Source organism: Myodes glareolus, chromosome 1, assembly GCF_982192425.1.
Source record: "Myodes glareolus chromosome 1, mMyoGla1.1, whole genome shotgun sequence".
NCBI lineage: Eukaryota > Metazoa > Chordata > Mammalia > Rodentia > Cricetidae > Myodes > Myodes glareolus.
The window spans coordinates 86,862,089-86,885,558 of NC_142026.1; the positions used below are offsets into that span (position 1 = coordinate 86,862,089).

At 46.8% G+C, this 23,470-nt stretch overlaps 1 protein-coding gene across 1 annotated transcript in view; it reads right to left on the reverse strand.

The window, feature by feature from the left end:
- Positions 1-991: 991 nt before the first annotated feature.
- Bend3 (BEN domain containing 3) overlaps positions 992-23,470 on the reverse strand; it is a 37,571-nt gene continuing 15,092 nt past the window's right edge. Inside the window, exons 2-4 of the mRNA XM_085690914.2 lie at positions 22,863-22,910; positions 22,176-22,372; positions 992-5,677 (exon numbers count right to left, since the gene is read on the reverse strand). Coding sequence (XP_085547040.2) covers positions 3,434-5,677; positions 22,176-22,372; positions 22,863-22,899 — 2,478 coding nt within the window. The 5' untranslated portion in view covers positions 22,900-22,910 and the 3' untranslated portion in view covers positions 992-3,433. The remainder of the gene's footprint in view (positions 5,678-22,175; positions 22,373-22,862; positions 22,911-23,470) is intronic.

Genomic DNA, 23,470 nt, shown 5'->3' on the forward strand with positions numbered 1-23,470 from the left:
GTGCACACACAGATCCAGACACACTCTAAGTGGCGAGGGACCTACAGAAATGAAGTGTTAAGACACCACAGTTTTTCTATTTTTATATTTTATATAATTAATAAAACAGTGCTTGTATAAAAATTCACACAAAGTTGCTAGAGATCATACAATTTCCAAAAATGTCCTGGGTTTGTGTTACATTCAGCTTTCTAAGGGTGCACTCAGATCAATGGTAACAGGCAGACATGATGTGGTGTCTCGTTCTCTTTGGTAAAACTGTCCGCATTATTTACTCCTCACAGTAGAAACTCTGACATCCACCTTGTGCAGGGTCTGCTCACGCTAGGATGTCAGACATTAAGGCTGGATCTACAAGAGGCAAGGACTTCCCACAGCAGTACCAGGCCCTGGGCCCTCACCCCCACTTCAGAATGACCCAGTGACTTCCAACCAGGAGTCTCCAGGAACCTCCCAGTCAGGCAAGAAGCAATCTCTGGGGGAATGGTAGAAACAGGATATCTCTCCAAGAACCCAAGAGGCTGGCCACACTGTGGTGTGATCAGGCCAAATCCAGTCACCACGAAGTAGATCCCATTGGTCGGTTGATGATTGCTGCTGATATAAACCCGTCACCCCCTAACTTAAAGGAAAGGAAGGCTTGGGGTTCAACACTGAAGGGGAAGGGCACTGAGCGCTAATGACACTAGACACTTTATTCCCTGACAAACATTTGTCACCATACAGACACGGCCACATGAACTAAGAGCAGGATTCGAACACTATACATTCATGACTATCTTCATACATTCTTTAACAACTTCCTAACAGAGAAAAGCAAGACCTCTACCACCCACTGACACACTACCTTACTCAACGTCAGAATGTCTGTGCTAATCTTTAGTCCTCTGTATACAAGGCAAAAAGAATCCAAAACACAAACGCAGAGTTAGATGGGGAACATGGGAAACAAGGAAAGCAGTCGCCAACAGATTTCATGAAACCCATTAAATTCTGAAAAAATAAGTATTTAATATTTATATTGCTTCATGACAAAAAAATGCCCACTGGATCCACCTGTATGGATGGGTAAGTGAGGATACCATACAGTCCAGGGGTAGGAAACAGCTCCCAGAGTGTCTGCCTCTTTTCACTGAAAGGGACAATGAGATTGGGGGGTGGGGGGTTGTGAAGCCCTACATAGTTAAAGTGTTAAGGAAACCAAAATACAGTTTCCCAGAATTAACACGCTCTGGGTTACAGAAAGTCACGCTTAATTCCTAGAACCTGCCGTTTCTCCGCTGTGAGAAAACAGGACTTCTAAAAACTTGCTAACCGATTGTGCTTCTGACGTTGCAGGGCCACACCCCACTCTAGAGTTCAGGACAATTTTCACATGGCTTGGAATCCTCTCGGTTACATCCTCAAGACCAGAACAAATCCCATGGAATTCTCTCAAACTAGCGGAAGCAGTGAGAGAACACCACAGCCATCTTTGGGGTAGGTGTGTGCATGCATGCATGTGTGTGTGAGAGACTAAGGCATTAGAGAGAGGCCCGAGTGAGGGGAAAAGGGAATCTTCTGGCTGCCCCCACACCTTCTTTCTGGGCACAAAGAAGGTTGCTTTGTTTGTGGAGCCCCCATCTCACTTTCTAGTAAGGAGAAATGCTTGCAGGTGTGGTCATGTGACAGAGAGTCATGAGGTCCCTGTGCACTTCTCAACAATAATTTAGGTTTACAGTTACAGCATAAATAATCTGAAAATGACAGTGAATAGAAGCTTTATAGTATTCAAAATTATGTTATTTTTTTTAAATGCCCACTGGGTACATGCAAAATTATATCATATTGTCTACTAGAACTAAAGTTCTTATCTGTATGAGAAAATTCATAGATTTCTATCATTTTTGCATATTAAGGTAGCAAAATAGTAAGCCATTAAGTTATCACATTTGTAATGTCCCACAAGGGTCTTATGACTACCCAGGCAACTGAATTAATTCGAGGTCAATGGTAAGATGGATTCAGTTTGGGGAACACTATCTCCCGCCCTTCTTAGGCATCTGGCCCCAGTGTAGAAGGGTGGAAGACATGTGCGCCTCCACGTTAGGGGTGGGCCAGGATAGGACGGCAGAACTTCCTAGAAGGTTTGAGGGGAAAGGTCTGAGTGGGGCTGGGGAGGGGCATGGGTGCTCCACTTAAGATGGTCTGGGTCCTTCTAACACCCGCAAGAGCGCGAGGCTCTTAGAGGTCCACAGCCATGCTGCTCATGGGAGGAGCTAACACTGAGGTCTGGGGATAGGGACTCTGTACAAATACATGGAAAGTAAACAGTTCTTGGTGAACCCAAAAGAAGCCCACCCATAAATCACACAAAACTGTCCCTAACACATTGTGTTCCTTCCAATGTGTCTGTCCCTCTGATCCAACACTTGTGTGTGGAGAGGGAATAGGGAGGGCTGGGGAAGGACACAGCTCACGTGGAGACATGTGAACTATGCCTCCAGTCTATCTACATTCATATCATCTTCCAGTGTTCTCGTCTACACAGTGAGCACCACATGGCAGTGGCAGACAGGCTGGGCCACAGGTAACCATTCTGGGGGCCACAGCAGAAGGGAAACTCGCATACAGGATCAAGGGGCTACCCACTACTTATATTCCATCCCGTCTGCTGACTCCAAGGGGCCTCGGGACTCTCTGAAACCAGATGTCAAACACAGGATTAGTAAAACCAGTCACCGTGCCACCTGAAGCTAGTTACACATAATGCCGGAATATGGCATTTCTTAAAAAAAAAAAAAAAAGTCTATAAAATCATCTTTAAAAATCTCAGCAATTTAAGTAATCGTACAGTATCTCATCTCAAACAATTTTTTAAGATTTCTTTTCCTAAGTAAAATGGCTCCCAAAGAGCCAATGATTTTCTTTAAAAGGGTTTCATTTTAATTAAAAAAAAAAAAAAGGAAGATGTAAAACATGGGGGAGAGAAACAAGCTTACTGAATTTGTATTTTGGTGTTTTTGAGACAGGGTCTCATTACGTAGCCCTGGGCTGGTCTGGAATTCATTACGTAGACCGGCCTTGAACTCACGACGGCCTCTGTCTAGACACGTGGGTCACCACAGCTAGCCTAAATTTGTATTTCGGATTGTGAGGGTTAGGGAGGGACTCTATCCTATCAATTCTCCCATTTCACAGCTTGGCTACTCCCAAACTCCAGCTGTGCCAGCAGGGAACACGGAACAAAGTCATGAATACAAGAGACCAAATTCAAGGCTTCTTTCTTGTGGCTGGGTAGGTGTTTACGTGTGCAAAGGTAGGAAACCACTCCCCACTGACATAAGGTGCCTGTCTGTGGATACCGTACACGAGCTCCAGAGCAATGCTCAGTCCCAAGGGCACCCATTGCTCAGTCCGTGGTGACCCAAGTCCCCGGGCAGCCCCAGACCTGTCACTTCTCCACTTTCTTGGCTTTCTTGAGGATGTCGCACTTTTTCCTGTTGGGGCGGCGACACCGCTCATCAATGCTGGGTATACATTCATAATGCCACACCTCCTCCATCTTCTCCACCGGGTAGACAGCTTCCACGTAATGGCGGATGAGTCTCAGGCGCGTGGGGTCCAGCTGCTTCTTATTGCAAGCCCCGGAGTGGTTGTACTGCAGTCGAAGGTTCTCAGCTGTGAAGAGTTCAGGGAAGAGCCTGACCAGGAGCCGGGCGGCAAAGTTGCCCACCGACAGGCTCTGCTGCACGATCTCACGAACCTCCTTGTCCGACAGCAGGTAGGGAGAAGGCACCGGAAAGTCGGGCGAAGGGACCACCAACTCGTCCAAGGGGATTTTGCAGAAGTCTTTGCTGCTCCTTTCGGGAGGCAGCGGGGGCCCCTCAAACTCCTCTCGGAACCTCTCGGGGTTGATTGCATAACTTGCTAGGTCTCGGCACTCAGGGCCAGGCACGTGGACCTTGCGCTGCTGCTGGTAAGAGCGCCTCTGCTCCGTGTCCCTGCGCCGACAGCGCTCATCCAGCTTGCCCACAAACTCCAGAGTCCACACGCGGTCGTTCTTGGCCCGAGGGTAGAGCAGCTGCACGTAGTGGCGGATCAGCCTGATGCGGGCTGGGTCCAGCTGCTTCTTGCCCAGAGAGCCGCTGCAGTTGTACTGCTTGCGCAGGTTCTCGTGGGTGAAGAGCTCCGGGAACAGGTGCACTAGCAGGCGGGAGGCAAAGTTGCCAATGGACAGGCTGCTCTCATAGATGCTACGCAACTGCTCCTTGCTCAGTAGGCAATCTGAGGCTGGCATCTCGAAGTCTGGCTGTGGGATTTCCAACTTGTCAAAATCAATGGGCACCAGCCAGATCTTCTTGGAGCGCCGGCCAGGCCGCTCGCCCTCGAAGTTGTCCTCTACCTTGACCACTGAGATGTCATCTGGTAGGCTGGAGGAGTCGTAGCAGTCGTCCCGTGGGGCCTCCCCCTCGCTGCCCCCCTCCAGCCCCAGGCCCTCTAGCTCATCATTGATGCGCTGGGCACACTGCTGCAGCCAGGCCTCCTCCTCCTGCATATCCGGGAAGTAGATCTCCGTGTAGTTGCGGATGATCTGCAGCCTCTGGGGATCCAGCTCTTGCTTGCCACCGTCGCCATAGCAGCTGTACTGTTCACCCAGCTTCCGGTGGTCAAACAGCTCCGGGAAGAGCCGGTGCAGGAGGAACACAGCAAACTCACCTGGGGAGGAGGCTTCATCTAGGAACTCGGTGAGGTCCTGTGTGTCCACCACATGGTCCGAGGCGATGGTGCTGCTGCGGTCCAGAGACAGAGCTTCTTCTTGGTCCTTGTTGTCTAGAAAGTGGCCGGCATCCACTTGGTCCGCTTCAAAGAAGTTGGTGACCTGGCTGCCTGGCTGGCTGTCCTCCATTTCTCGCTGGGCCCAGAAGCGGCTGAAGAAGTCATTCAGCTGTGGCAAGCACTCAGCCTGCCACACAGCCATGTCCTTCACAGAGGGGTAGTAGACCTCCACATAGTTGCGGATGAGCTGGAGGTGCAGTGACTCTAACTTCCGCTTAGCGGCAAAGCCACAGGCACTGCAGCCACGGGAGAAATCCACCTCTGCAAAGAGCTCCGGGAAGAGCTGCACGAGTAGGCGACAGGCTAGGTCTCCGCAGGACAGGCTCTGCTCCGCTATCTGCTTCAGCTCAGCACTGGTGAGCTGGTATTCAGGGGGAGGCTGGAACTTAGCCACCAGCTCAGAAGGGCTCACCTGCTTCTTGATGCGGCTCACCTCGAGGGAGAGCAGGTCCACCTTGCTGTGAAGCTGGGACATGTTTGATGTGAGCGTGTTGAGCATGTAGAACATCTTCTGGATCAGGAAGTAGATATTGGGGTCCCCATCAGTGGCCACCCCAGCACCACATTCCCGTTTCTGAGATTCATTCAGCAGGCGTAGAGGAGAGGGGCTGTTACTGGAGTTTGCCTTTTCAAAAAGTTCATAGGGGCTGAGCAGGTCTCCAGAGGGAGGGTTCTTCTTCTCCATGATCTTGTGGGAGATGCCATACAGAGGCTTTTTGTAGGAAGGAGTTGTGGCCTCATTGGAAGGCTCGTCCTCAGCAGGCCACACAGAGCTCCCACTCCTGCCCCTGCTAGCTGGCTCTCCATTTCCCTGGCAGGGAGAGCTGTTCTCACGGTTGCGCATGCCTGCCAGGAGTGCCTACGAAACAGAAACCATTTTGCAGAGTTAGGTGTGTGTTCTGATACAGTGCATTAGAGACTGGGCTGGGACAGCACAAAGGACCCAAGGTCAATGTTTTTTGTCCAAACCAATATGTCCATCCAGGAATGGACAAATATACAGTAGTATCTGAGGGCCAACCTGTTCCACCTCCCTACTCCTTGAGAAAAGGCTCAGACTAGACCCAAGAAGGCTCCTGCTGTTGTAGAACACTTGTGCCAGGCTTCCTGCTCATACGGCTAACAGAAGCCAAGCTGGTAAGACAGGGTAAAAACTTCTAGGAACACCAGGCGGTGGTGGCACACGTCTTTAATCCCAGCACTCGGGAGGCAGAGGCAGGTGGATCTCTGTGAGTGCGAGGCCAGCCTGGTCTATAAGAGCTAGTGTCAGAACAGGCTCTAAAAGCTACACTGAGAAACCCTGTCTTGAAAAACCAAAAAACAAAAAAACAAACCGCTTCTAGGAACAGGTGTTGCCCAGTCACAGAAGGTCACCCCCCTGGCCTACACCTCACTGATCTCAGATAGGAATAGTGGTTCCTGGCTATGGCAGCTTCTGAATGTACCTTTTAGGAGGTTTTCATTAGGTACACAGTAGTAGGCTGGCCACTTTGCAGCTGCCAGGACTTACTCTTGATTGACATTAGACAAGGGTTGGCCTCACAGTATCCATGGTGCTAAGGTTCTGCTGGCGACTCTGGGACATGTCAGTGCTGCCACTGGTCCAGCATCCCTCCCCAGCCAGCACCCACCCAGTGCGCATCTACAAGAGCGCTGGCTACGGACTGTGTCCAGCCTAGAGGAGCATGTCCGTCCCGTCACTGCATTCTCAGCACACGTTCAGTCACTGTTGGGAGCCTCATGGTTTGCCTCCATGGTTGCTACCTGTTTCAAAGTGCATATCTTAAAAGGATTCTCTACTCAGAAAGACAGGTGACTTGTGACAAAGAATCAAGGGCAATTTGGAGGCAAAAGGAGAATTTTCCATCAAATAATTCTAAACTGGATATGTTTTTTTTATTTTATTTTTTTATTTATTATGTATACAACATTCTGCCTCCATGTATGCCTGCAGACCAGAAGAGGACACCAGATCTCATTACAAATGGCTGTGAGCCACCATATGGTTGCTGGGAATTGAACTCAGGACCTCTGGAGGAGGAGCCAGTGCTTTTAACCTCTTAGCTATCTCTCCAGCCCTAAACTGGATATCTTTATGTAAAAAGGCTTGAATAAATAATTTTAGCCCAAACCTCAAGCTCAGCACAAAATTAATTGAAAATTGATCGTGGGTCAGGCATGGTGGATGGCTCTTAACTAATATCCTAAGATTCAGGTGGCTGAGACACGAGGATGCTGTGAGTTCTTTAATCCTTACACAGTGAGTTCCAGGATAGCAAGGGATATACAGGAAAAACCCTGTCACAAAAAACCAACCCCTTCCCCCCAAAAAAGAAACTTAGATGTTAGCTGGATGTGATAAGGCATACTTATAATCCTTGGATAACGCTGTAAAAAATAATAAATAAAAATAAAATAAAAAGGCAGAGGCTGGGACTCTAATTTGGTAGTAAAATGCTTGTTAATATGTAGAAGATTCAGGATTTGACCCCTGCACTGCCCCCCACTAAACCAACAACCAAACCAAGGAAACAGCCGATTTTAAAGGTGGCACAGTGGTGTGGTGCGTGTTAGAAGTCCCACCACCTGGGAGGCAGCAGCAGTGTGATCAGAAGTTCAAGGCCATCCTAGTCTACATAACACCATCCTTGTCCCCGGAGACAGGGTGTCTCTGTGTAGCCCTGGCTGTCCTGGAACTCACTTTGTAGACCACACTGGCCTCGAACTCAGAGATCCAGCTGCCTCTGCTCCCTGAGTGGTGGGATGAAAGGTGTGCACCACCATCGCCCAGCATGACACCATTTTTAAAAGGGAACAGGAAAAAAAGAGCTGACAGACCTCAGAATAGCTGTTGAATGAAAGCCAGATTATTTAAGGTCACCTATGTAAAAAATTCTAGAAAATACACCTATTGTAGTTCCAGAAAGCAGATCAGTGGCTGTCTGGAGAGGTAGGGACAATTAGTGGAACAATAAACCCGACTGGCTGACTGACACACACAAGCCGAAAACCTTCCAAGTATAGCATATTAACTGGATTTCAGTTATAAATTAGTAATCAGGAACTTGCTAGAATATGTATCTGAGAGTTTAATTAAACAGAAGTGCTGATTAGCAAGTGGTGGCAGGTAGCAGAGGCTCACCCAGGCTCCTGTACACAAGGATGCTCCTTCCACAGCTGGGAAAAACACAGCCAATAGGCCCAGTGGTGCTGAAGTTCCCCGGTCCACACACATGGCTTCTGCTAAATTGCAGAGCGGGAGCTATGGCTCTGCAGTAGCTGCAGGGTACTGGAGGGTCCTCAGGGCACAGAGGACAGCATCTGACCTCAGTGGACCTCACCCAGGCAGTAAGTCCAGACAACCAATACCAGCACAGAACTGAACACAAATTCTTTGTAGCCTAAACAAATGTACGGCAAAAGGCCACTCTTAAGAGGTAAGGTTTGCTGGGCGGTGGTGGCGCATGCCTTTAATCCCAGCACTCGGGAGACAGAGGCAGGCGGATTATGTGAGCTCGAGGCCAGCCTGGTCTACAAGAGCTAGTTCCAGGACAGATTCCAAAGCTACAGTTAAGACGCCCAGAAAAGCAGGCCCCAGCAATACTGACTGAGGCTCCTGTGCTTTCCACATACTGATCAGTGAAGTTCTTCCTGGACCCCCTTTAAAGATAAAACAAAGCCCCTGGCTCACACACCTGCCAGCACTGAAGCCGGGGATGTCTGCGCACGCTAGGTGGTCACTGTACTGTGAGCGGCACTGTATCCTCCACCTGGGATCCTCTTTCCATATTTTTTGGGGTGGTGTTTTTTGTTTTGGTTTTAAAGATGGGGTCCCCCTCTCGTCCTCTGAGTGCTAGAGTCATGGAGACAAAGAGATCTTTGATGATATTCTGATTCCATGACGGTGGCTCTGTAGAAACTAACACAGGGACAGTGGCTTCTGCCCGTCCTAGCTGTTCTAAAACACATCTCAAGTGAGAGCAGAGGGCTCTCTTGCTTGGAGGGAGGGTGAGGTTGTGAGTGGTCCCACCCCCTCTCCTGCCCTGCTCCTTCCTGATGACTCCTCTCCTAGCTTGTCACACTGAACGATGTCACAGCCATTTCTGATCTATCCCACCACTGAGCAAAGTGGCCAGAACAGAAGAGTCCCCTGCTAATCACACTGTCCCATCTCTGCCTAAGAAAAGGACCCCTGGGAGTTGGGGATGGCAAAACCAAACCCACTGACTTTATGAAACCACGAGGGCAGAGGTGTAAGTGCACAGGCGCTCAGCCACCCGTCAGGGCCTCCCTGTGTGACCTTTGATGCCTTAGTTCCTGTGTCTTGCCGCAAGGTAATTTTGAGAGCAATGAGATAATGCACACCAAGCACAGGGTCAAATATTTGCTGCAGCAGGATTACACTAAACAAGACTATTCTTAGGCACAGAAGCAATGGTGTGGGCCTTTTATTACGTTGTCATGCTTGCTCACGCATGACCAAGTTCTCGCTGCACAGCAGGACTTTTCAAAGGTGCTCCAGGTCTATCAAGGGAGCACCGTAAAGAGACTCAGCTGAAGGGGATTACAAACGCTTTAGAGAGTTCCCTGTTTGGCTATTCACAGAAAGAGGAAGGACTTTTTCCATAACAGGTGCTGAATCCAGGGCCTCGTGCATGTTAGGCCTCAAGCACTGAGCTACCGCAATGCACCACCACAGAACTAAACCCAGACCTCTACATTTTATTTTAAATAAATATATTTTTAGGAGACATCGCTCATTGGTTAAGGGGTGAAGCCACTCTTCCGGAAGTCCCAGTTTCTGTTCCAAGTACCCATATGATGGCTCATAATCATCGGAAACTCCAATTCCAGGGGATCTGACACCCTCTTCTGATCTCCTCGGGCACCAGGCATGTGGTACACATACCTGTACACAGAACAACACTTTTACACACAGAATAAAATGAAGAAACATTCTAACTTATTTTTTAATTATGTGTGTTTGTGTGTGTATGGGTATGAGCGTGAATCCTGGTGCCTGAGGAGCTTAGGGGACTGCTGGAGCTACGTACAGTTCTAAGCTGCCTGATACAAGTGCTGAGGATTGAACCTGGGTCCTCTGGAAAAGCAGCATGTGTTCTTAACCACTAGGCCATCTCTCCAGTCCTACACAGGGCCCTGCACATGCCTTTAATCCTCATGACCTGACCTCCCAAAGTGCTGAGAATACAGGTGTGTGTGTGTGTGTGTGTGTGTGTGTGTGGACTACCACACCCAGTTTAGAAAGTTACTTTCTTTAAGGAAAAACTTTATTCACTAATCAAATTTGACACAGCTAGAAGCAGGGACAGCTCCTTTTTAAAAAATGAGAATATGCAAGTAGAGCATGCCATTTTATTTAGAATCGCAAATTAGTTTCTTTTTAAAAAAATAGATGAAGCCAGGCAGTGGTGGAGCACACCTTTAATCCCAGCACTCAGGAGGCAGAGGCAGGCAGATCTCTGTGAGTTCAAGGCCAGCCTGGTCTACAAGAGCTAGCTACAGGACAGGTTCCAAAGTTATAGAGAAACCCTGTCTCAAAAAAACAAAACGAAAACCAAAATACAATAAAAAAAAATAGATGAGAGAAGAAAGCACCCAACCGCCTGCACTCTGGAGGAATGGAGAACTGACAGCTTCTGAACCCTGGAGTGAGATGCTGCAGCCTGCTGGTTCTGGAGGCCAGAGGCCTTCACTTGAGGCTGGAAAGTTTAACAGCACGGCAGGGAGCAGCCTGCTCCTTCCTATCTGTGTGTTCTCATATTTTCTTCCAAAGTAAGCCAGGTGGCACGGCCTGTGGCAGTACCTGTCTGTATTCCAATCTACTCAAGAGGCTGAAGTAGGAGCACTTGAGCCCAGTGGTTCTAGACTAACCCAGGCAACAAAGAAAGCAAATGCTTTTGTATTTCACATTTATTGACCTACACACACACACACACACACACACACAGAGAGAGAGAGAGAGAGAGAGAGAGAGAGAGAGAGAGAGAGAGAGAGAGAGAGAGAGAGAGAATATACACATGCAACTGTTTTATTTTGTTTTGAGACAGGGTCATTCTACAAAGCCCTGGCTGTCCTGGAACTCACTAAGTACTAAAGCTGGCTTTGAACTCAGAGATCTACTGGCCTCTGCCTCCCAAGCGCTGGGATTAAATGTATGCAAGCAGGACATGAGTGAACACCTGACTAGAAACCCCCCTCCATGATTCTCAACCCAGCTATTAACACAAACATTGCCATTCCTACTGAGCATGCTAGAAACTCTTAGATCAATGGAAACACTTTTTACTAAACTGCCTGATTTAAAAAAAAAAATTGAGTCCCAGTAGAGGGCAATGTTCTTCACTCACAGAAACCCTGGATAACAATTCAACATAAAACGCAAGCACCAGAGGGAAGGTTCTTAGATATCTCTACAATGGTGTCCTGTCAACTCAGTGCTCAATTAATTCCACAAACACTGCCAAGGCAATGATGTGCTGGCTGCATTTCCTGCTGATGATAAAATCTCTGCTCAGCTGTCTAGGAATATCAAGAAATCTTTAAATCTGTGCTACTTGGCACAGGGTGTCTGGCTGACAGTTCCCAGTTCTCCAAGGTGTATCTTCCAACCATATGGGACTCTGTGGCACAGCTCTGGCTCTGATGCTGGCATCTAGCCTAGATCATGATGGACGTTCCATTCATGAGCATCTGCAGACTCACAAGGAAGACCTGAAGATCTCAGCGGGAGAATGGGACTGAGACACCACCATGCAGGTGAGGGGCAGCAGACATCCTGGGGAGATACCAGGGGTATGGCCACTAGTGCTCTAAGGACTGGTCATCACCCTCAGACCCCAGATCCTATAGAAGTTACTGAATTCAGTTCAGTGAATAATGAGTGGCGAAACAGTATCCAGGGAGTCAGCAATGGAAGACCAAGCAAGAAGCACGTCTATGGAAAACAGGAGTGGAAAATTACTGTGAGATCAAGTATAGGCCATGTGATGTGGCACCAGGGCGCTAGTACCGCTATTCAGGAATAATGGCAGTGACGACGATGCTTACCCTGGGCACACTAGGAAAGAGTCACACACAGGCTTTCCCTTATGGCCTTCCTGGCGCTGCCACAGAACCTGGAGCAGTCTGCATCCCACACGCACCCCTCCAGCCCTTACTTCATCAGCTCCCAGTTAAGTGCACAGCTCCCGACAGAGTGGTCTTGGTAGCACCAAGCTCTCAGCCTGTTTTTTAGTGGGGAACCCGTCATCGGTTCCTCTGAGACACCTTAGGAACCCCAGCTTTTTCAACAGTTACACACCTAGAAGACACTGAAATGAATAAGATGACATTTCTGCTATCTGACTTAAAACCAACCACAGTAGATTTTTTTGTGTTTTGTGTTTTTGAGACAGGGTTTCTCCGTGTAGCCCTGGCTGTCCTGGAACTCACGCTGTAGATCAGACTGACCTCGAACTCAGAGATCCACCTGCCTCTGCTCTGAGTGCTAGGATTAAAGGTGCGCACCACCACTGCTCAGCAATAGTGGAAGAGTCACACAGACAAAAGCCCCAGAAGAGTTAACCTCGGCCTGGTACAGCTCTTGACTATCACCTCCACTTCTGTGAACAAAGATTATCACCCAGATGACAAGGTGGCTCAGCAGGACTGCCACCAAGCCTGACCACCCAAGTTCAGTCACTAGGACCCACATGGTGGAAGGAAAGAACCAACTCCTATAAACCGTCCTTTGACCCACACACGCCATGACACGCGCGCACACACACACACTCCACAGAGAGAAAGAGAGAGAGAGACACAGAGACAGAGAATAAATAAAATAAAAACAATAAAACTGCCAACAGAAATTCTAGCCACGCACAAAATGTCTGCTTCAGGGAGGGGCAGAGTGAGTCTTCCTGGTCCTTGTCAGACTTTTCTAAGAATGCTGTTTTTCTTCTAAGTTCCATACTAACTGTCAGTCATAAAAACAAGGAATCAGGGACTAGAGACATAGTTGCTCTTCCAGGGGACCTAGGTTCAATTCCCACCACCCACATGGAAGCTTGCAACTGTTCATAACCCCATTTCCAGGGTATCTGGCCCCCTCTTCTGACCCCCATGGGCACTAAGCATGCACATGATGAATATACATTCAGGCTAAAGATCCATATATACAAAATATATGTATGCATATAATTTTTCAAGACAGGGTCTCTCTATGTAATATCCGTAGTAGTCCTAGAATTAGCTCTTGTAGACAAGGCTGGCCTTGAATGCACAGAGATCCACCTGTCTCTGCAGGGATTAAAGGTGTTTACCACCACCACCTGATTTATATATCTTTAAATTTAAATAATTAAGTCAAACAGTGGTGGCACACGCCTTTTATCCCAGTACTCCTAGCAGAGGAAGGCGGACTTCTGTGAGTTCAAGGTCAACCTAGTCTACAGTGTAAATTCCAGGACAGGAAGAGCTACAGAGAAACCCTAAAAAAAAACAAAAATAAAAGAGGGGGGAATGTGATTTCCTTTTTAAGATTCTTTTTACTTATTTTTCATCTTCTGGGTATGAGTATTTTGTCTGCATGTATGTATGTGCACTGTGTGCTTGCCTGGCTTTCTCCATGGTCACAGAGGGTGTGGAGCCCTTGGAGCCGGAGTGACAGACAACCATGAGTCATCACTTGGGGACTGAGAACTGCTTACCGGGAACCATCTCTAGCCAGTGGTGTTTTCATGTTTCTCTTTGAAGTTCTACATAAACAATCCTGGCACCTGCAAAAGGTTTAGTCTCTTCCTTCCAAAACAGTTACCTCTACTATTCTATTATTTTCACCGTATTGTTACCAGGCCCAGGACTGTACACATACTAGGACAAGCACTCTACCAATGATATATATATATATATATATATATATATATATATATATATGCCAGCTTCCCTTTAACATGGAAGTCAGAGACCCTCCCACCAAGGGAGCTCAACAGGCAAACTCTGGTCTGCAGGCTTCCTTGCATGTACCTTTCCACAATGAGCTTTTGCCCCCACACCCAAACAAGGGCTTGCTTTGCAGCTCAGGCTGGTCTTGAACTCACTGCACAGCCGAAACTACTCTCAAACTCTGTCCTCTGCTGAGTGCTGGAACTAGAAGCTCTGCACAACACTGGGCTTGTTAATTAATTGTGGTGACACTGAGGACTGAATGCAGCGCTACAGCACATTCGGCTCTGTCACAGGCCTGGGAACTGTTGATGGGCTCCCCTCTACTCTTCTGATGCACCTGCTACGCCCAAGGTCCCCATTCACCGGGTGAAGTACTGAGAGAGCCCATGCTCCCTGCCTGGTGCCACCATCATATCCTGAAGGCTCAGGATCTCTAGAAAAAGGGCAAGTGCCAACCCTATCTGAACTAGACCAGTGTTATTTTGGAAATTCAACCCACATTCTAATCTCAAAAATATCTACAGCTGTTTTCAAATCTCTACGGCTCTGAGAATACTGATTTACTGATTCATAAAGTTACACAAACTTCCTAAAAAACAAGTACTAGACACCCATGGACCTATACTTACGAGGCTGAGTTCGAGGCCAGCCTGGTCTACAAGAGCTAGTTCCAGGACAGGTTCCAAAGCTACAGAAAAACCTGGTCTCAAAACAACAACAACAACAAACAACAGAGGCTGATGTAGGAATTCCAGGCTGGCCTGGGCTACACAATGAGAACCTGTCTCAGGACACTGGGGGACGGGGGCTACAGTGATACTCACCTGAATACTAACACAGGGGAGGTAGAGATAGGAGGATAGTTCAGGGTCATCCTCGACTAACAATGGGGCATAGCGGCATACACCTTTCATCCTAGCACTATGTATGACTTAAGTTTATAACTAATCTCCAAACCTCCTAGAACTCTAGTCTGTACATAAACTCACACAGTGATTAGGCCTATGTGCAAAGATGGTCCCTCTAGCATTGTTCACAGCATTATAAAAATAGAACACACCTATCATTAGGAGAAAGGACAGGAAATGATTATCTAAAGATGTAAGAACGATGGGGTATAGCTCAGTCAAAGGAGTATGCAGCAAGCTGTGGGTCCATTCACCACCACCTGAAGCAAATGTAGTGGTGGAATCAGGAGGATGAGGAGTTCAAGGTCATCCTCAGCTACCTAGGAGTTTGAAGACAGTCTGTGCTAAGTAAGACAAGGGCCAGGAACAGCTCAGTTGTCAAACTCTTGCTTAGCAACACGAAGCCTTGGGTTCAAGCCCTAGCACCAACAGTGTGCGCAGACAAAAGAAAGCCAATGGCAAGCTTTAGATTCTAAAGCTGCCGGTCACACTGTGTTATTCCTCCTGCCCAACTACTGCTGTGTCTTAGCCACGCCTGTCCAGTGTGTTCTGAAGCAGTGAGGAACATTTTGTGAACTGTTGGGGACAGAGAACAAACGGTTAACTGCCTTTCAGACAAGCCCTTCTACTAGCCATTGTGGATTTTACCAGCCTCAACACACACCAGCGGCAGTCAGGCACTACAGTCTGGCACGACCCTGGGAACTTCCACTATGTATAAAGCCCTTCCCCAGATCACACAGTATGAGGCAAGGGCAGGGGTTAGAGTGAAAGGTGGTGAATTTCTAAATATTCCTTTATAAAAATGTTTAAAGGTATAAAAAAATTCATTTTTTCCATGGGGATTATTTTTTTTTTAAATGTGTCACTTAGGCTGGGTAGACAGCTCAGTGCGTCAGTGCTAAGACCTAAGTTGGAAACCCCAGAACCCATAAGAGCTAAACATAGTAGCAGACATCTAAAATGCCATCACTGACTCCCGAGACAAGATGGGAAGTACACACAGCTCTCAGGTCAGCTGGCCTGTACATGGAGGTGAGCCACAAAGAGGGCTCATCTCAGCCCAGGTGAAAGGCCAAGACGTGTGAACACAACACCCGGTTACCTGCTGACCTCCTACACAGAAACCCTCTTCTTAGATATACACAGATTTTTTTTCCCCCTTTTGGTTTTTTGAGACAGGTTTTCTCTGTGTAACAGCCCTAGCTGTCTGGGAGCTAGCTCTGTAACAGGCTGGCCGCAAACTCACCGAGATCCTCCTGCCTCTGCCTCCTGAGTACTGGGATTATGGCATGCACCAACACTGCCCGCAAGATTTTTAAAAATTGTCTTATTTAAGTATGACTTCTGACAGTTACAAAGTGGGAACAAGCCAAATGTCTATCAGTTGATGAATGAATAAACAAATGACATCCAGCCACATAATGGACTCTTTATTATTTGGTCATAAAAAGGAACAGAGTGCTTCTGGGATCCTGGTTCTCCATGCAAAGAGCTTGAAAGTCTCTGACCCATTTTAACAAGTAAACAGCTTGAACAAACTAAAACCAAATAACTTTCCTAGGATCCAAACAGCAGAGGGCACAGACCAACAGCCACCCAGAGTAGAGTCAAGAGCAGAGATCTCCAGGGGAAACAGGACCGGGAGGAGAAAACAGAGCCTGTGGTGATGAGACAGGGAGAAAGGCCTGAGTTAACTCCAACATTCTCAGTCAGAGGGCACCTGCATTTCTGTGAGTTTTACCTTCAATTTTAGATCTTCAGTAAATGTCAGAGGGAAATTCCTTCATGATCATGGCAGAGGGATTGAAAACAGAACGACTTTGGAATGTTCTGGAGCACCGTGAATTTGCCCGTACAGGTTTTAGCAGAGCCTTTGAGACCTGAGGGAAGGGAGACTCCAGCTGTGCAGGGAGGGGGTAGGGAGAGGAATGACACTCAACAGGACAATAGGACAGAGGAGCAGCTCAGGTCTGTTAAACAGCCCAGAGCAAAGCTCTGGCCTGGCAATCTAGCGACCAGAATACACATGATGGACGGATAGAGTCAATTCCTGCAAGCTGTCCTCTGACCTCCAAAATAACGTAGACTGCCGAGCATGCTCACACACAAATAAATGTAAAGTAAAACAAAATTCATTCTTATCCACCTAACAGACAATAGTCCATGATACATGCATATGTGTTTGCTCTATATGCGCTTGTACTCCTGTTACTGAAGTTGAATAATATTTAAGTTTTAAGTGTATATTGCATTCTAGGGTACCATGGGAAGTTAGGTAAAGAGAAGGAATTGATATTACAAAATAGAGAAAATGGAATCCTACAAATGCTCAGTTAAAACCTAAAAAGAAAGTCGGGTATGATGGTACTTGCCTTAGCCCCACCAGAGGCAAGGGGATCTCTGAGTTTGAGTAAGCCTGGTCTACAGAGTGAGTTTCAGGATAGCCAGGGAAATGCAGAGACCCTGTCTCAAAACAAAACAAAGCAAGCAAACAAACAAGCTTAACAAGATACAGATATGTTGGTTCATCTCATACCTGTAATTTCAGCACTTGGAAGGCAGAGGCAGGCTGAACTCTGATTTTTAAGCTAGTCTGAGCTACATAGTGAACACATACCAGCATGGCTACAGATGCCAACAGGGCGGTGAGACCATGCTTCAAAAAAGCAAAACAAAACAGAACAAAATAATAAAACCCCCACAAAACCTAAAAAGAGCCAGCCACACTGACAAATGTCTATCCCAGCACTCTGAGGGCTGAGGCAGGAACACTGTATATTATGCTGCTCTGCATAGGACAAGATCAACACCATCGTGGGCCACACTGTACAACCCTGTGTAAGAGCCAAAGTTACATTTCAAGTCAGTATAAATCACATCAAGTTGATAATTAATACTTGGGAGGTAGAGGCAGGTGGATGTCTGTGAGTTTAAGGACAGCCTGGTCTATAGAGCTAATTCCAGGACAGCCAGGGCTATTTCACAGAGAAACCGTGTCTGGGAATGGACAGGACAACACAGACAAACAGAAAAACAACTAACCACCATGCGACCCAACAACCAGACTTAGGCTGGGGATGCATGTAGAGTGGTTACTTGGTATGCACAGGAGTTATGGCCTACCCTCAGTGCTGGAAATAAAGGATAATAGGGAGCCATCACTCAAGATCTCAAGGCCACCAAAGGGATAATAAAAGGAATACTGCTCTACACTGAAATTTTGGGGGAGACAATCTGATAACTCAGATTGAATGGATCAATTCCTTTAAGACACAATCTGTTAAAATTTATATAAGAAACAGACAATCTGAATATAGCTGAATACACTAGAAAATTAAATCACTAATTAATAGTTTTCCACAACTGAACTCAATTGGCCCATAAACACTTGAGGAAGAGATGGCAGTGGGATCTGATGCAGGAGGATTGTCGTGAATTCAAGGTCAGCCTGGGCTATGCAGTAAGTTCCAGGCCAGCCTAAGGTACACAGCATGGAAAGTCTTTGTCTCAACACAAACCAACTTGGGATCTAAGAATGTAGCCCAGCTGGTGCTTGCCTGGCACGCACAAGGCCTTGAGTTCGAGCACCTAAGCAGGCTTGCAGGCTCAGACCTATAATCCTATCACTTAGGGAGCAGCAGCAGCAGGACAGCCTGGGTTACACAGGGCCATGTCTTTAAAAACTAAATACATAAAGCCAGGAGGTGGTGGTACATGCACTTGGGAGGCAGAGGCAGGCAGATTTCTGTGAGTTTGAGGCCAGCCTGGTCTACAAAGCGAGTTCCAGGAAAGCTCCAAAGCTACAGAGAAACCCTGTCTCGACAAACAAAAAGCAAATAAATAAATAAATAAATAAGTAAACACATAAAATGAATTAAAATAATAAGACACCCCAGCCCAAGATTGCATGTGTTCCAGGCTGACTCAATAGCACCGTGCAGTTACACAGATGAGAAGCACCCTGACCTAGAAGGTCTAACCATCCTGCCCGTCCTCCATACTGCTGTATTCACTCACTTCATGTGGTGCTAGAGGTCGAACCAGAATTCCTGCATCCTAGGCAAGCATTTTACCAGGCGAGTCACATCTCCAGCCTGACAACACTGCTCTAGAGCATCTTCTGGAAGACAGATATTCTATCTCCACAACTTCAGTGAGGCCAGGATGCTTTAGTATTAAAGCAGATGACACCACAAGGAAACTCCACATCAGTATCCCCCATGAGTACAGACACAGGACTGCTGCTCATGAGAACACTGTCAGATTTAATATAACAATGAATAAAAAAGTAACTGACAGGTGTGATGATGCACTCATACCTTATAAGACAGAGGTAGGCAAATTCTTGAGTTTGAAGCCAACCAGGGCTACACAGAGAAACCCTATCTCAAAAAAACAAAAACAGGGGGGGGAAAATGTGTGTGTGTGTGAGCGCGTGCATTGAGTGTATACACTATGATCCAGGCCAGATCTTGGCTAGTTCAACATTTGAAAAACCAATTAATCTATCACAACAACAAAGTAAAGGAGAAACAGTCATGTGATTGAACTGATAGCAAAATCAGACATCATTCATAACAAAATTCTTCAGGAACTTGGAGCTCAACTTGTAAAGGAGTATCTGGGAATGGGGTTGAGGGTGAGATGGCTCAGCAGATGAAGGCACTTTGTCACTAAACTAAGGACCTGAGAGCAATTCCTGGGACTCATATGTTGGTAGGAGAAAACCAACTACCAGCACAAGCCTTAATCCCAGAACTCTGAGACAGAGGCTTCTGTGAGCTGAGGCCAGCCTGTTCTACATAGTGAGTTCCAGGACAGCCAGGGCTATGCAAAAAGACCCTGTCTGAAAAAAGAAAACAACAAGAAGTGTCATAAATTGACCCCTGATCTACACACACACACACACACACACACACACACACGTACACACACTGTGCATGATTAGATTAGAAAATTAAAAAAGAATATCTTCCCTACTTGATAGTCCCAAGTAAGAAACTAGAAACCTCTTGCTAATATCAATTGAAACAAAACACCAAGTCTCCTCTCATCGTTTCTGTTCAACATTGTACTAAAGCTAACACAATACGCAAGGTAAATTGAAGATGTAGTACTTTGGAAGAAATTAAAAACGTTTTCATGTACTAAAGAGTCAGCTCAATGGTTAAGAGCAATTCACTGGCTGCTTTTCCAGAGGACTAATGGTTTGGTTTCCAGCTCACAACCATCTGCAATTTCAGTTCCAGGAGATCCAATGTCCTATTCAGGCCTCTGGGAGCAGAAGGTAACCACCACATGGTACGTAGACACACATTTGGGCAAAACACTGATACACATAAAATATAAAAAAATCTAAAAGTACTTGCCTTTAAGACTAATGGCCTGAGATCCATTTCTAGAACATGGTGAAGGATAGAAACAATTCTTACAAGTTGTCCTTTGACCTCCACATGCACATCAGGACACAGACACACACACAGCACACACACACAGACGGATGGAGGGAGAGAGAGAGAGAGAGAGAATACATTTAAGCTATTAGCCAAGCGGTGATTCAGATAATACAGTTTCTGAGTGATGATATCGGGTCTAAGCACCCAGAAATGAAAGAACAGCATCCAATAACAGCTATGCACGCCTTTAATCCCAGTACTCGGGAGGCAGAGGCAGGCGGATCTCTGTGAGTTTGAAGCCAGCCTGGTTTACAAGGCAAGTTCTAGGACAGCCAGGGCTACACACTAAAACGAAGAGTTGGCTTGTCATGGTGTCTCTTCGCAGCAATAGAACAGTGACTAAGACAGCTGGGAACGTAGCTCAGTTGGTACGCTGCTTGCTTAGCATGCACAAAGGCCCAGTTCCATCCCCAGCATCATATGAACCTGGCATAACGGCACACACCTATAAATCCAGCACTCCAAAGAAAAAAGGGGATCAGACCGTCCGCTGCTGCACAGTGTTCAGGGCTAACCTAGGCAGCATGAGACCCTGACGCAGGGGTGGGAGGGGGAGGGGGAAGGTTAAAAGGAGAAAGCTGGATCCCTGGTGCTCTGAGCACTAGAAATTCCAGGCTGTGTGCACATACAGAATGCTTCCCTGGGCTCCCAGAGAGCAAGTATGACAACGAGATGGGGGTTAACGGCAGATCTGGAGCTACGCTTAGGAGTCTGGGAAATGCTTTTCTAGGAACTAAAGGTGTATTTGCAGAACCACAGAAGACTCTACCCTAGGCTAGACACCCACCTCACTCCTCAGGCCCTGCTGCTTTATGTGATATGTTACTCCCCACCTGAACTGCAGCTGTGGGAGGCAGATGTGGCCTTTTTCCATTCTCTACCTTCATCAGACCTTAAAGTCAGGTGACTATAACAAGCAGAGGCAGACAAGCTCTGCAAGCTAGCTAAAGCAGTGAGACTCTGTCAAGAAGGAGGAAGAAGAGGGAAATGTAACAAATTCAGCCTGGTGGCACCGACCGGTAATGCTAGCCACTCAGGCTGATGCAGGAGAATGGCAAATTCAAGGCCTGCTGGACTACAAAATTAAAGCTCAAAGTAGGCAACTTGATGAGACTCTGTCTCAAATAAAACACAAAATACAAAAGGATCTGGGGTGTAGTTCAGTGATAAATGATTGCCCAGCACAATTTCTAGTACTAAAAAAAGAAAAGAAAAAAGTCTTGAGCGGCCTGGAGAGATGGCACAGCAGTTACGAGGTTCTGAGTTCAATTCCCAGCAACCACATGGTGGCTCACAACCACCTGTAGTAAGATCTGGCACCCTCTTCTAGCCTGCAGGCATACATAATAGATAATTTTTTGTTTGTTTGTTTGTTTGTTTGAAAAAGGGTTTCTCTGTAGCTTTGGAGGCTGGCCTTGAACTCACACAGATCCGCCTCCTAAATGCTGGGATTAAAGGTGTGTGCTACCATTGCTAGGCAAATAAATAAATCTTTAAAAAGAAAAAAGCCTTGTGTTCCAGCACTCCTAAAGCAGAGACAAGTGGATCTCTGTAAGGTGGAGGCCAACCAGGCTATGTAGAGAGCCTGTCTTGAATAACTAAATAAAACAGAGAGAGAGAAGAAAGAATAAGCTATGGCAGGAAAGAATATTCACTTGAGGATTCCTTAGAGACAATCCACTTTGTAGATATAAATGATGGGCTTAATTTGGAAAAGATCTGCTACTCCCAACTTTCCCAGGACCAGTCTTCCACATAAAGCCACAGAGGCATCTACAATTTTTGCCATTACCAAACGCTTGCCCCCACATCCCTAAAGGCAGAGCAAACCAAAGAGCGCTAAAGCGGTTGTATTATGAAGACTCCTCTCTCTCCCCATAAGGACACCAGGAAGTGTTTCAGCTGAAGGTACCTCCTAATAACTGAAGCTAGAAGTAAGACAGCTTAAACGAAACCCTTCTCACGCCCAAGAATTCAACAGTTTGCCAGAGGTCCTTGAGTACAGAGATTCGTCTTGGACGAGAGGGAATCAAGTCCTCACCTCTGGTATCAGCCGTCTCCTCTTCACACTGGGGACGGAGTCTGGTTGGCCGTCACTGCCCAGCTGCTTCCGCTTGCTGGACTCCTGGAGGGCAGTGAGGACGCTGTCCAAGGGGTGCTTCTCAGAGGCCCTGGAATTCCGGGTGCAGTCCAGCGCAGCATCGTCACCCTCTACCTTCACAGTGTTATTTTTCACAACTATGGCAGAGAAGAAATGGGGCTCAGCAGGAAAGAGCAAGGCTGCTGGGGGAGCAGCAGGGCTGAGTGACAGGTGTCTGTGGACCACCCTCTAGCACTGTCACTTAGGGATGCTGACCAGCACTTCCCATCACCACGGTCCCTTCCCTATGCTTGCCAATACCGTACAGTAAGGTCATGGTTCAATTCCAGGAGGATTTAAAAGTCTTTTGCAGGGAGGAGGTAAATGGGGAAAAAATACATTTTATGTGTGTGGTGGTGCTAGGTAGCTCTAATTAACCAGAGCCAAGGACTCTAAATATGAACTACATCCCCACCCCTAGATAGCATCTTCTACACTTTTAAAAAGCAATTCAAGATACGTGTATAGATAGAGGGATTGCCAACAATGGCAACTGTAGGAAGGTTTCTCATAAATACTTTTTAAAATGTGGGGCTATAGGATATATAACCTATTCAAAAATATCCAATTAAAAACTTTTCTTTTTACCTTCTTCTACATCTTCACTGAATTCAGTTGAGTTCATCTTCTATTCCACTACATGAAAAGATAAAGACAAGATCTTCATTTATTGATCATTTCTTAATGTTTCTCACCCACAGAGAGACCCCCTCATCTCCCAGCCCTGCCTGGGAACCACAGATTGTGAGCACGCATACCCCTCTCTTTCTTTCTTTTCTTCATTCCTTCCTCCTCCCTTTTAAAAGATGTGGGGTCTCACTCTGTAGCTAGCTGGCCTAGAACTCCCTATGTAGTTCTAGAGATTCGCTCGCGTCCTCTGCTTTCAATGCTGGGATTAAAAGCATATACCACCATTTGCCACCCAAGCAAACTCTCTGCTTGTCTGCAGAGACAGCCAGGTATTTCACCTGCACGATCAGATCATATGAACAGAGGGACAGCCGGGCAGTGGTGGCACATGCTTTTAATCCCAGCATTTGGGAGGCAGAGGCAGGCAGATCTCTGTGAGTTCAAGGCCAGCCAGGTCCAGAGAGCAAGTTCCAGGACAGGCTCCAAAGCTAGTGTCTCAAAAACAAAACAAAACAAAAACAACAACAACAACAAAGTTGGCTGAGAGCCGCTGAGCAAATAAACCA